Below are 12,339 nucleotides of genomic sequence, written 5' to 3' on the forward strand. Positions count from 1 at the left end.
CAACTGTTGTTCTTTGTACGGCATTTTTCAACGTTGTGAAGAGTTCTTATACTCAAAAAGTTTGGAAGACACAGTTTGACATTGTTTAACCTGAGTTGAACTTGTCATTTTGTATTCTTGTTTAGAGCAGGGATTTTATTTTGTCTCTTTATCTAACTTTGTATTCCTAACTGTATTTCTTTCTCTTTGGTTCTTTCTTTGCTCATTCTTCTCTCTCTTCTTTTTTTATCTATCATATAAACATGTAAATATATGTTATATATTCATTAGGGAAGAGGAAGTTGTCTAAAGATATCTAGTACCTAGGAGCTTTATTCTGCAGAAAAGAGGATATGAAGTCAATTATACTGGAAATTAATGCTTAATACTTTTTTTTTAAAGCATTTATCTCCCACTAATAATGAAAACGATACATCCTATGTAATTGAGAGTGATGAAGATTTAGAAATGGAGATGCTTAAGGTATGTTTACAATTACAAAAACATTACTTCAAGTTTTTTCCAAAGCACATGTAATTAAGTAAAATATTAACTAATTCTAAACCAGGTTCCACCACCATAAAATCGCTAGTAATTATGTAACATTAGATTTCACATTTTCCAGTTCATGTTTCTTTTACGTAGTCTGTGAATAATGGGTTAGAGGTAATATACTAATTTTAAATGTGCTTTCTTTGTTCCTTCTTGTTTTTTATTTTGAAATAGGATCTCACTCTGTCACCCAGGCTGGAGTGCAGTTGTGCCATCTCAGCTCACTGCAACCTTCACCTCCGGGGTCAAGTGATCCTTCTGCATGAGCCTCCCGAGTAGCTGGGATTGCAGGCATGTACCACCACATCCGGCTTATTTTTGTATTTTTTGTAGAGATAGGGTTTCACCATGTTGCCCAGGGTGGTCTTAAACTCCTGGGCTCAAGTGATCCCCTGGCCTCAGCCTCCCAATGTGCTGGGATTGCAAGCATGAGCCGCTGCATCCAGCCCTGTGTTCCTTCTTGTGTTACTTTCTTGTAATTTTTTCCTGGAATATGGGTAGCGATTCAGCTCTCCAGTATTGAAGTTGCATTTCCTTTCTTCCAATTCATGTGTATCCGTTTTTATTTGGAAGTTTTGTTTTTATACATTCAATAATCATCTTTTCTTCCTTTGGTATTATTTACTATGGGTATTTTATATAATTTTCAAATGGATTAAATGGTTCAGTTTTACTCTCATTTATTATCGAGATTGAACATACTAGTTTATAATTTATATATTTTCTATTCCTTTACCTCTAATTTCTTTGTCAGGTGTTATGAACCAAAGATGTATAATAAGAAAAGCCAGTGTAGCTAAATTAAGTAAAAAATGAAGAAAAACACAGAGGTTCACCATTATGCATTTTTTTTATTCCTAATCTTTAGGTTGATGAGTTTTTTTATTTTTATGAAATGAGATTAATTTCCTGACTTTTATAGTTTTGAGGCCAAGTGTAAGAATATGTATTCTAGGGCCAGGCATGGTGGCTCAGTCATGTAATCTCAGCACTTTGGGAGGCCGAGGCAGTAGGATCACTTCATTCCAGGAGTTTGAGACCAGCCTGGGCAACATGGCAAAACCCTGTCTCTACAGAAGAATACAAGAATTGACTGAGTGTGGTGGCGTGCGCCTGTAGTCCCAGCTACTTGGGAGGCTGAGGTGGGAGGATCACCTGAGCCTGGGGAGGCTGAGGCTGCAGTTAGCCATGACCATGCCACTGCACTCCAGCCTGGGTGACAGAGTGAGACCCTGTCTCAATTAAAAAAAAAAAAAAGACTAGATTGTGAATTCAGATGTAGGTTTGAATCCCTGCTTTTCCAGTTAGTAGCTGTGTGACTTTGGGGAAGTTTCTTAGCATCTTTGATACTCAGTTTTATAATTATTATTTAAGATGTTGCTTGTAAAGAGTTTAGTATAGAGCCTGACATTTAGTAAGTGTTTAATAAATATTAGCTAACAGTAAAACTAGAACATAAATACTGAATTGTATTTTGTTATTAATTATCCATTTCTCTGAGAAGTACTGTTCCAATAGTACATTTATAGGAAACTTGTGGACGTCTATAAACATATACGTTAAATCTCTTAGAAAGCAACCTGGATGCCCATATTAGAGAACTCTGTTTTAAAAATGCATTCTAAGTATGTTTGTGGACTTGAATAAAATAAAACAAACAAACAGAAGCACTTCTTTTTTTTTCCTTCAGGCTTGAAATGAACATACTTTTTTAAAAAAAAAACCTTCGAAATGAAAATATTAAATAAAAGGTTTAATAAAAAGAGAAAGCAAAAACTGTAGTTTAATAAAGTCTTCCTGTCTCTTCATGGTTAAAAAATGTTATAGATGGAACAATTTTGAAATATTCTTGAAATAGATAATCTTTATTTAGGGGAGAATGTCAGATACTGTCAAGCCAAAATAAAAACAAATAACTTTATTTCACTTTTGTAAAATTCCTTTTCTAAAATGATTGGAATCTTTAGTTGTTTTGAGAATTCCAAAACACGTTTATTGCTTGCTTATAGTTTCAGCCTTATTCAAAAATAATGTGACTGACACATGATATAGAGAAACTTGTTACAAAAATAACATTAAAATCCACATTTACTACTTGGGAATCGAAAATATTGAAGTGCAATAAAGAAAAAATGTTTTAAATTATCCAAATGTAAAATTTATGATAGCTTTCCCCAGGGGCAGTTTATTATATGCTATTAATGAGCCTTGTTTATGCTGGAAATGTTCCATCTTTGGCCTTGCGCCTTAGAAACCATTCATGAGCACATATTTAAACTGGAGCACACATGTTCTTTTGTAGTATGGCTTGCACATCTGCCAGCTTTCAACAAAATTGTAGGCCCTGTTAATAATAGTCCTTTTGTGTTTGGTGAAAAAGATACGACACTGTCAGTGGTTTTGCTTTTAAAATTTCTTTTAAACTTTCAGTCTTTAGAAAACCTCAACAGTGGCACGGTAGAACCAACTCATTCTAAATGCTTAGATATGGAAAGAAATCTGGGTCTTCCAACTAAAGAAGAAGATGATGAAAATGAAGCTAATGAAGAAGAAGAAGATGATGATAAGGGTAAGCACTGGAGTGTGTTTGAAATGACTCACCTGTGATTCCTACCACTGAATTTAACTTAGGATCCGGTTTTGGATGGTTTGGAGGTCAGGGATTTTGTGGCATATAATTAATTATTGGATCCTTATAAGCTTTTGTCTCCTTAGTGCTTTTGTCTCCATAAAGCACAATCTTACTACTTACAAAAATAGAGTAATAGTTGCATTATGATGATAAAAATACCTTTCTCTTTGTTTTTTTGTATTAAATACAGATGTGATTTCTCCAAATCATTATAGTTCTCATTTAGAATTATTAAAGCTGAGAACTCTAATAATGAACCTTCATTGTTTTGTGGTAAATTATGTTGATTCTTTGTATTGCCCTTTCTTGGCTACTCAGGAATCTTTCAAGCTCACTGTGGACAGGGAAAGTGAGTTGGGCAGAGCTAACATAACTTCATTGTGCTGTGCAGTTAGAATTTTGACCAAAGATGTAGTTAACTATCTTTTCCTAACTAAATTAGATTTAGGTAACTAAACTAGATGAGATTTTGGTAACTAAATTTAGGTGTAACTACATTTAGCTTTAGGTAACTAAAATGAAGATTTTATTTTATCTGTGGACTTTTTTAGTGTAGCACTAATGTAATTTCTGATTACCATTAATTGAAGGTTGGTTGTATTATAACATTTGGATTGTTATGTTATAACATTTAAATGTTAGCCTTTAGAAGTATTCCTGATTCTAAAACATCAGTTTTGTTTTTTTTTTTTAATAGTCCTGGCAAAGTGTGAATCACAACAAAATTCTAATACTTAAAAGTAATCCAAGTGTCATATATGGTACCCAGAAGACCAATTTATATTGAAATTGAAAAATAGAAAACATTAACCCATGGTAGCTATCACTGTATTCTTTCAAAGAAGCCAATGAAATGACCTGTTTTCTCCCTCTATGTGGTATTTTTCTATTTGAACATAAATGCCCATTTTATTTTATTTCAAGACTCTTTGTTGCCAGCACCCAATGAAGAGCAAGTTACTTGCCTCAAGATGTACTTTGGCCATTCTAGTTTTAAACCGTGAGTATAATCTCAGTTAATCAAATCACGTATTTAGTATTCTCTTTATGGTTATACATGCCACACTGTTTTTTCTGTGTGACTACAAAATTATTTCAAAGTGATAATTTGTATAAAATTCATTTCTGCAAATTGTTTTTTATAAGTGAGGAGAAATGGTTTTCCTTTAACTGAGCAGTTCTGAGTAGAAACTTGTTTAAAGATACTTACAAAAAAGTGTTAATTTAATACTGACTTGTTTTTCATTAAACGAGTGTCTATGTGCCTGTTTTGTGTATATTACCCAGAACATGTAGATGTACTAGAAGTTCTTAATACAACAATTTGAGGAATAGTGATAATCTTATCTATTTTAATGTACTCAAAATATGTTTACATCTAACGGGCACATTTTTGTAAGGATTAAATGACATGAATAAGAATGAGATGAACAAGTAAATGTGAGTAAAACTAATAAGCATGTGAAAATCTAGACTGGATTTTTCCTATTCTGAGAATTTAAAATGTAATCCACTAAAGTATTTCTTTCCTCCTTTCTTTTGATCTTAAACATTTTTTATTTATGTCTTACATACAGAAAAGTGTGCATGGTGTAGAGATCAATGAATTTTCATGAACTGGGCACCCTGTAGCCAGCACTTAGTTAAGAATAGGTCATTAACAGCATGCCAGAAGACCACCTCTCCAATTGGTTTTTCCCATGATATTAAGAAAATTTTCTAAGATGTAGTAAAGTTGAAATAATTTTTTTTCTGTGCATGTCTGTATTCCCACCACCCAAACTCTACTATCATTACTATACTTGTTTTATCACGTATCAACTCTCTATCCATCCATTAATTCATTCCAGTTTTAATATGCATCTCAGGGTCAATTGAGGACACCATTACACTTCCACCTAAGGATTTCAGCATGTAAATTATTAACGAGTTAAATATTTACTTACAGTTTTTTCTTTTGATGTAAAATTTGCACATAAGGAAATATAAAACTTTTTAAGTGTACATTTGCAAATTTTAAGTATACATGTGCATACCCATGTAACCCAAATTCTTATCAAGAGATATTATTATCGTCACCTCACAGAGTTCCCTTATTTCCCTTTTCAGTCAGTCCTTGTGCCTGGAGCATTTCTCTTATTATTTTGAAGTATTGATTCTTTTGGATATCTAGTATGAAGCTTAGAATCTGTTTTTTACTTTAGATGTATGTAATGAAATTTAATACATATACCAAATGGTAGTTGTTAGTTAGCTTGAATGGGAGGTTGGTCAAATGGCATTCATTGTTTTAAAGTTCCAGGTTTGTGCAGATTTATGTATGAAGTTCGAAAATAAATTCTATTAAAGGAAATGAAAAATTGAATGGATTTTAATTTGTACCTTGGGTTTCTTATTAATAAAACAAAATAACTTTTTGCTTTTCATCTTCAAGAGTTCAGTGGAAAGTGATTCATTCAGTATTGGAAGAAAGAAGAGATAATGTTGCTGTCATGGCAACTGGTAAGTTGTATTTAAGCAAATAACCTAATCCTTTAAAAATAAAGCATGAAGAGTTTGAAATAATCTTTCATTAAACTCTCATAATACAAATGCAACTACAAATGATGTAAAATATAGAAGAGAGTGAACAGAGAACAGATACTCAGATTTATGTATCAATTAGCTTTTAGAAAGATAGCATACTAGTATTGACCATTCATCTGTATAAGTACATTGTAAAAAGAAATGAAAGCATCAAAGGTTTATTTTTATTTCTATGAGCATATTTTTTTCATTTCAAGGATATGGAAAGAGTTTGTGCTTCCAGTATCCACCTGTTTATGTAGGCAAGATTGGCCTTGTCATCTCTCCCCTTATTTCTCTGATGGAAGACCAAGTGCTACAGCTTAAGTAAGTCATGTTATCATTGCTGCAACATCACCCTCTTTTTCTCTTCTGCGGATGAAACATCTGATCCATCATGCATGTTAAAATCTAGTTCACAATAACACATTTCTGCAGGTATTGCTTTATCTTTATTAGTAATAAATGACACTTTAGTGGAAGAGCTTATCTTCTTTCTTGTGTTCTCTGTAATTCAAAGCTACCAGGTGGCCCTGATAAAATTCTTTTAAAAAACATTATTACTTTATGCTGGTTTACATTGAATATCTCAAAATTATTTTCTGTTTCTATTATGCTTGCTTTTTAGCCTGATAAGAAGTGTATACATGGAAGTATATTTTTTATCTATGAAAAATTTTTCAGCTTCTTCAACCTGAGCTTGCAATCTGTTTTTAAATTGATACATAATATCTTTACATATTCATGGGGTACTGTAGTATTTTGATACACTCATATCAAATACACTTGATCAAATCAGGGCATTTGTTCATCTTCATCAGCTTGAACATTTATCATTTCTTTGTGCTGGGAACATTTCTAATCTTTTCTTCGAGTTGCTTTGAAATATACAGTATTATTGTTGTTAATTATAGTTACCCTACTGTTGGTTAATGAGTACAAACATACAGTTAGATAGAAGGAATAGGTTCTAGCAAAGAACCAGAATATACATTATTATATTTCTTTATTCTTGCTCACGTAAGAATCAAATTGATATGTGTAATGTGTACATGGGGCTAGAATATTTGTTTTTCTTCTTATAGAATGTCCAACATTCCAACTTGCTTCCTTGGATCAGCACAGTCAGAAAATGTTCTAACAGACATTAAATTGTGAGTAATTTTTTTCCCTCAACTTTTATTTTGGATTCATGGGGCTGCATGAGCAAGTTTGTTACATGGGTGAATTACATGTTGCTGAGGAAGTTGTGAGTAATTTCTGTGATTTCTAATCATGTGGTCAGATGTCTGTGGTATATGAGAGACTTTTGTACACAAACAAATTTTATTAAATGCCTGAAAAAAAGTCCATGATTTTAAAATGCACTTTCTTTTTATAGTACCTTTGCGGGACTGTTACTTTTTAAATCCTCCAAACTTGAAGAAATCTGTTATTCTCAGTTCTTGGGCTATAAGATTCGCATTTAGTCATAGAATTATAAAAATTTTGGTTTTGGAAGAGAAGTTGGAGAGTATCAAGATTTATCTCATTTTATAGATGAGAAAACTGAGGATCAGAGACAAGTAATTTGCCCAAAGTCACTCAATGACTGACTGATCAGGGACTGGATTCTAGGTCTCTTGCCCAACCAATTCTATCATGATGTAATTCCTAAGGAGAATATCATCTCAGCCACACATACACACACCCATTTTGTGTGCCTGTGTGTATATATATGTACACACACACAAACATATATACACATACATATACATACATACACATATATTAATATATATGCATGTTCTAATTTAGAACATTTTCATCACTCCCAAAAGAACACCCCTGCCCATTAAGCAGCTGCTTTCTTTACATACATATTAGTATATATATACACACGAGATACACATGTATTTACTGAGTTTTGATAAATACATACAAAGATGTAAACCAAACCTCTAACAAGATACAGAATATTACTGACACTCTAGAAAGTTTCTTCATGTCTCTCCCCAGTCTGTCCTTCCATCCTCCATCCTAGGCAAGCTGCTGCTCTGATTTTCTCTGCCATAGTTTGGTAGAATGCCATATAAATGTGTTCGCACAATATGAACTCTTTTGTGTGAGACTTCTTTCATTTGGTGTAATGTTTCTGAGATTCTTCCATGCTGTTGCATGTATCAGTAGTTTTTGGTTTTGTTTTGTTTTGTTTTGTTTTGTTTTTTCAGAGACACCGTGTCCTGTCACCCAGGCTAGAGTACAGTGGTGCAATCATAGCTTACTGCAGCCTCTAACTTGTGGGCTCAAGCTATCCTCCTGCCTCCCAAGTTCCTAGGGCTACAGGCATGTTCCACCATGCCTGGCTAATTATTAAATTTTTTGTAGTGACAGGAGCTTCCTTGGTTGCCCAGGCTGGTCTTGAACTCCTGACCTCAGGATTGCTTCCAGTTTTGGATTATTACAAATAAAGCTGCTATGAACATTCACATATAAGTCTTTGTATGGACATATGTTTTCATTTTATTGATACATACCAAGGAGTGGGATGACTGGATCCTGTGGTGGATATATGTTTAACTTGCTTTTTTCTTTTTTTCTTTTTTTTTTTTTTTTTTATATAACTTACTTTTTATTGAAAGTATCTTGCATTCATGATGGATGCTTTCTGGGTTTTACCACATATTTTAATGATAAAAGTTAAATTTTTTTTACATGCAAGTAGTGTGAATAATTTTCCCCACATGGGAACACTGATTATAAAAAGATGACATCCCACATGGGTTAAGTGTCTTTTTTAATTGAAAAGCTAACAAACTGTCCAGTTACATTTCTCCCAAAAACCCACAAACTAGGTAGTAACTGAGTCTCTAGGCAATATATTTAAAACTAAGAGGATTAAAAATAAAATTAAAGAAAAAGAAAACAAGTCCTCAGATGCAATGAAGGGAGCCCTGCTACATACAGGCTAATCAATACAGTGGTACTCCTTAACGCAGGAGGCTGGAAGACATCCTAGTAACTCCACTCAGAACATTTACCTCAAGAAGCCTTTTTCCAGTTTCCAACTCATGAATAAAGAGAATATTTTGTTAATTCTATTCCAAAAAACTTTTTTGCAACTTGTTTTATTTACAATGCCAACTTTCAAAAGGTCATTAAAGTTAACTGGACAATAAACTAGGCAGAAATTGCTTTACAAAAAAGAGGGAAAGCCCAAAATGCCACGTATAGAGAACCCACAGTTCAGTTTTATTCAGAGCAAAGAAAAAAGAAACTTTCGATCATACTAGAAGAAACTCAGCCATAGGTTTGGAATCTATACTCAAACTACACATGCAATGAGGACAATATTCTGCTAATACAATTGACTCGCTGCTGCATTTGTCTACTGTTTGTCTAATATTAACAATTATAAACAGAGCAGTGCAACTAGTATTTGGAACAATCCTTACAGTGTTATAGTGTCAGGCACAACATTTCACTTCTCTTCACACCACTGGTTCTCTTTGCGTACCTGGGCTTCCTCCTCTTCAGTAAAGTCATTTTTGATATTGAAGGTCTTGCGAATCTCCTCAGGAGTCTTCCCCTTGATCATATTGGCAACAGTCTTGCATGTAACATCAAGCAAACCTTTGATGTCTAAGTAGTTTGCAGCCAGAATGAGTTCAAAAAGTGTTCCTTGGTCAACTTTCAGGAATTCTTGGTCCCAAACAGGGATATCGTCTGTTCGCTTTTCTTTGTTCTCATCATCTTCAGGAGGAGGAGGGTCATCCTTGTGGTGGGTGCACCACTGAATGACCTTTTTTAATATTGCTGCATTCACATTTGGTAGAGGAACTGGGTCATCATCTCCTTCATCATCCATTCCCAAATCTTCCAACATGGTCTTAATAGTCACAGATTGTTTGGCAATTTCCACATCAACTTCAAATATCTCTCCATCAGAACTCTGCAACTTAATTGAAGGCATGGTGTTCGGTGTTAAGGAGACTGCCGGCGGGAGGCTGACGAGAGCTAGGAGACGTCAGCGAAGGAACAGAGAAGCGAAGGACGAAGCCACTACCTAACTTGCTTTTTTCTGAGATAAAATGAGAAAGCGATCCTCCTGCCTTGGCCTTCCAAAGTGCTGGGATTACAGGCGTGAACCACTGCACTTGGCATAGTTGTTTGTTTGTTTGTTTGTTTTTTTAAATATCTGAGTGTTATTTTATTGTATTTCATTGAATATAGCACAGTTTGTTTTTACATTTTCTTACTGATAGACACCTAGGCTATTTTTCTAGTTTTGGACTGTTCCTAATAAAGCTGCTATACACATCCTTGTAAAAATCTTTTTTGTGAACATGTTTTCTTTTTTTCTAAGCATTTAAATCACCTTTATTGAGGTGTAATTGACTTACAATACGTTTTATATCCTGAGAAAGTATAATTTGGTAAGTTTTGGCCCAGTTATGGACTTACGAAACCATCATCATAATCCAGATAATGAGCATATTCATCACCCACAAAGTTTACCTTTTTGTTTCAATCCCAGTCACCAGGTAATTGCTGATCTTCTTCCTGTTACCATAGACTAGTTTGCGTTTTCTAAAATTATGTATACATGGAGTCAATCATATTTTTTGTGCTCTTTTTTTTTTTGTCTGGTTTAAATAATGCAGTATAATTATTTTGAGATTCATCCGTGTTATTACATTGAGTAATAGTTCATTCCTCTTATCGTTAAGTGGATTACATTTTATGGATATCCAACAAGTTGTTTATCCATTCACCTGATAGACATTTGGATTGTTTCCAGTTTTGAGTTATTACAAATAAAGCTGCTGTGAACATTCATATATAAGTCTTCGTATGGACATATGTTTTCATTTTATTGATTTTATATGAAGGAGTGGAATGACTGGAACATGTGATGGATATATGTTTAACTTTGTTTTTTCTAATTGAGATAAAATTCACAGAACATAACTTTTACCATTTTTAAATTTTATTTTATTTTGAGATGGCGTCTCGCTCTGTTGCCCAAGCTGGAGCACAGTGGCATGATCTCGGCTCACTGCAAGCTCCATCTCCTAGGTTCACGCCATTCTCCTGCCTCAGCCTCCCAAGTAGCTGGGACTACAGGCGTCTGCCACCACGCCTGGCTAATTTTTTAATATATTTTAAAAATATTTTTAGTAGAGACGGGGTTTCACCATGTTGGGCAGGAATGGTCTCTATCTCTTGACCTCGTGATCGGCCCTCCTCGGCCTCCCAAAGTGCTGGGATTATAGGTATGAGCCACTGTGCCGGGCCACTTTTACCGTTTTAATCGTTACTAAAGTCCAGTGGGTTTTGGTGTAGTAATAATATATAGTGTAATATATAATATATAATATATAACATTATTACTATATAATATATAGTAATACTATATAATATATATTATATATAATATTAATATATATTAATTCCAGAACATTTTCCTAACTCCCAAAAGAATTTCCGTACCCATTATGTGGTCATTCTCTATTGTCCCTTTTATTTTATTTTCTTTTTTTCTGAGACAGGGTCTCCCTCTGTTGCCTGGGCTGGAGTGCACTGGCATGATCATGGTTCACTGCAGCCTTGATTTCCTGGGCTCAATCGATCTTTCCACCTCAGTCTCCTGAGTGCTGGAACTGTAGGCACAAGTTACCATGCCTGGCTAATTTGTTTTATTTTTAATAGAGATGAGATTTTGCTCTGTTGCCTAGGTTGTTCTCAAACTCCTGGGCTCAAGTAATTGTCCCACCTCAGCCTTCCAGAATGCTGGGATTACAGGCGTGAGCCACTCTGCCTGGCCTTTTGTCTCTGTTCTACCCACTTCCAACCACTAGTCTACTTTCTGTCTCTATGATTGCCTATTCTGGATATGTCTGTAAATGAACTCATACAGTACATGGTCTTTTGTGTCTGGCTGCTTCTTAGCATAATCATATCAGTACTTCATTCAGTCTTTTTTTATGACTGAATAATATTCCATAGTATGGGCATACACATTTTAAAAAATTCATTCATCAGGGGTGGACATTTGGGTTGTTTCCTTTTTGGCTATTATGAATAATGGTGCTATGAACATTTGTGTGCCAATTTTTTTATGAACATACATTTTCAAGGCTTTTGCATATATGCCTAAGAGTGGAATTACTGGACTATATGCTAATTCTTTGTTTAAGAAACTACCAAGCTTTCGAGAGTGATTGTATCATGGGATGTTCCCACCAGCAGTGTATGAAAGGTCCGGTTCCTCCCCAACCTTGCCATCACTTAGTCTAGCTGATCTTTAAGCCATTCTAATAGTATCTCATTTTATTTTTAGTTTGCTTTTCCCTAATGACTAATTATATTGAACATATTTTCATACACTTACTGGCCATCTGTATATCTTCTTTGAGGAAGTGTCTGTTCAAATCTTCTGCTTATTCTTTTTACTTATTGAGTTTTGATAGTCATTTCTATATTCTGAATATAAATTCTTTATTTGATATATGCTTTAAAAACATTTTCTCCTAGTTTATGACTTTTCATACTTTCCGCACAGTTCTTTTGAAGAGCAGCAGTTTTTCATTTTGATAAAGTCCAGTTTGTCGATTTGTTCTTTTAGGGAT

The 12,339-nt window shown here is 34.2% G+C and overlaps 2 protein-coding genes across 11 annotated transcripts in view; one reads left to right on the plus strand and one right to left on the minus strand.

Moving 5' to 3' along the window:
• Nucleotides 1–12,339, plus strand: part of WRN (WRN RecQ like helicase) — a 140,861-nt gene that overhangs the window by 51,923 nt on the left and 76,599 nt on the right. For all 10 annotated transcript variants that reach the window (XM_037983618.2, XM_037983614.2, XM_007962111.3 and 7 more), the window contains 6 exons: nt 382–462; nt 2,962–3,100; nt 4,088–4,163; nt 5,598–5,665; nt 5,947–6,055; nt 6,814–6,882. In XM_037983618.2, the coding sequence (XP_037839546.2) occupies nt 382–462; nt 2,962–3,100; nt 4,088–4,163; nt 5,598–5,665; nt 5,947–6,055; nt 6,814–6,882 (542 nt within the window). The remainder of the gene's footprint in view (nt 1–381; nt 463–2,961; nt 3,101–4,087; nt 4,164–5,597; nt 5,666–5,946; nt 6,056–6,813; nt 6,883–12,339) is intronic.
• On the minus strand, nt 8,930–9,790 carry LOC140712188 (S-phase kinase-associated protein 1). The gene has a single exon (XM_073018026.1). The coding sequence runs from the start codon at nt 9,678–9,680 to the stop codon at nt 9,189–9,191; it is 492 nt and encodes a 163-aa protein (XP_072874127.1). The 5' UTR covers nt 9,681–9,790; the 3' UTR covers nt 8,930–9,188.

This window comes from Chlorocebus sabaeus, chromosome 8 (genome assembly GCF_047675955.1).
Source record: "Chlorocebus sabaeus isolate Y175 chromosome 8, mChlSab1.0.hap1, whole genome shotgun sequence".
In the NCBI taxonomy this organism is placed as follows: domain Eukaryota; kingdom Metazoa; phylum Chordata; class Mammalia; order Primates; family Cercopithecidae; genus Chlorocebus; species Chlorocebus sabaeus.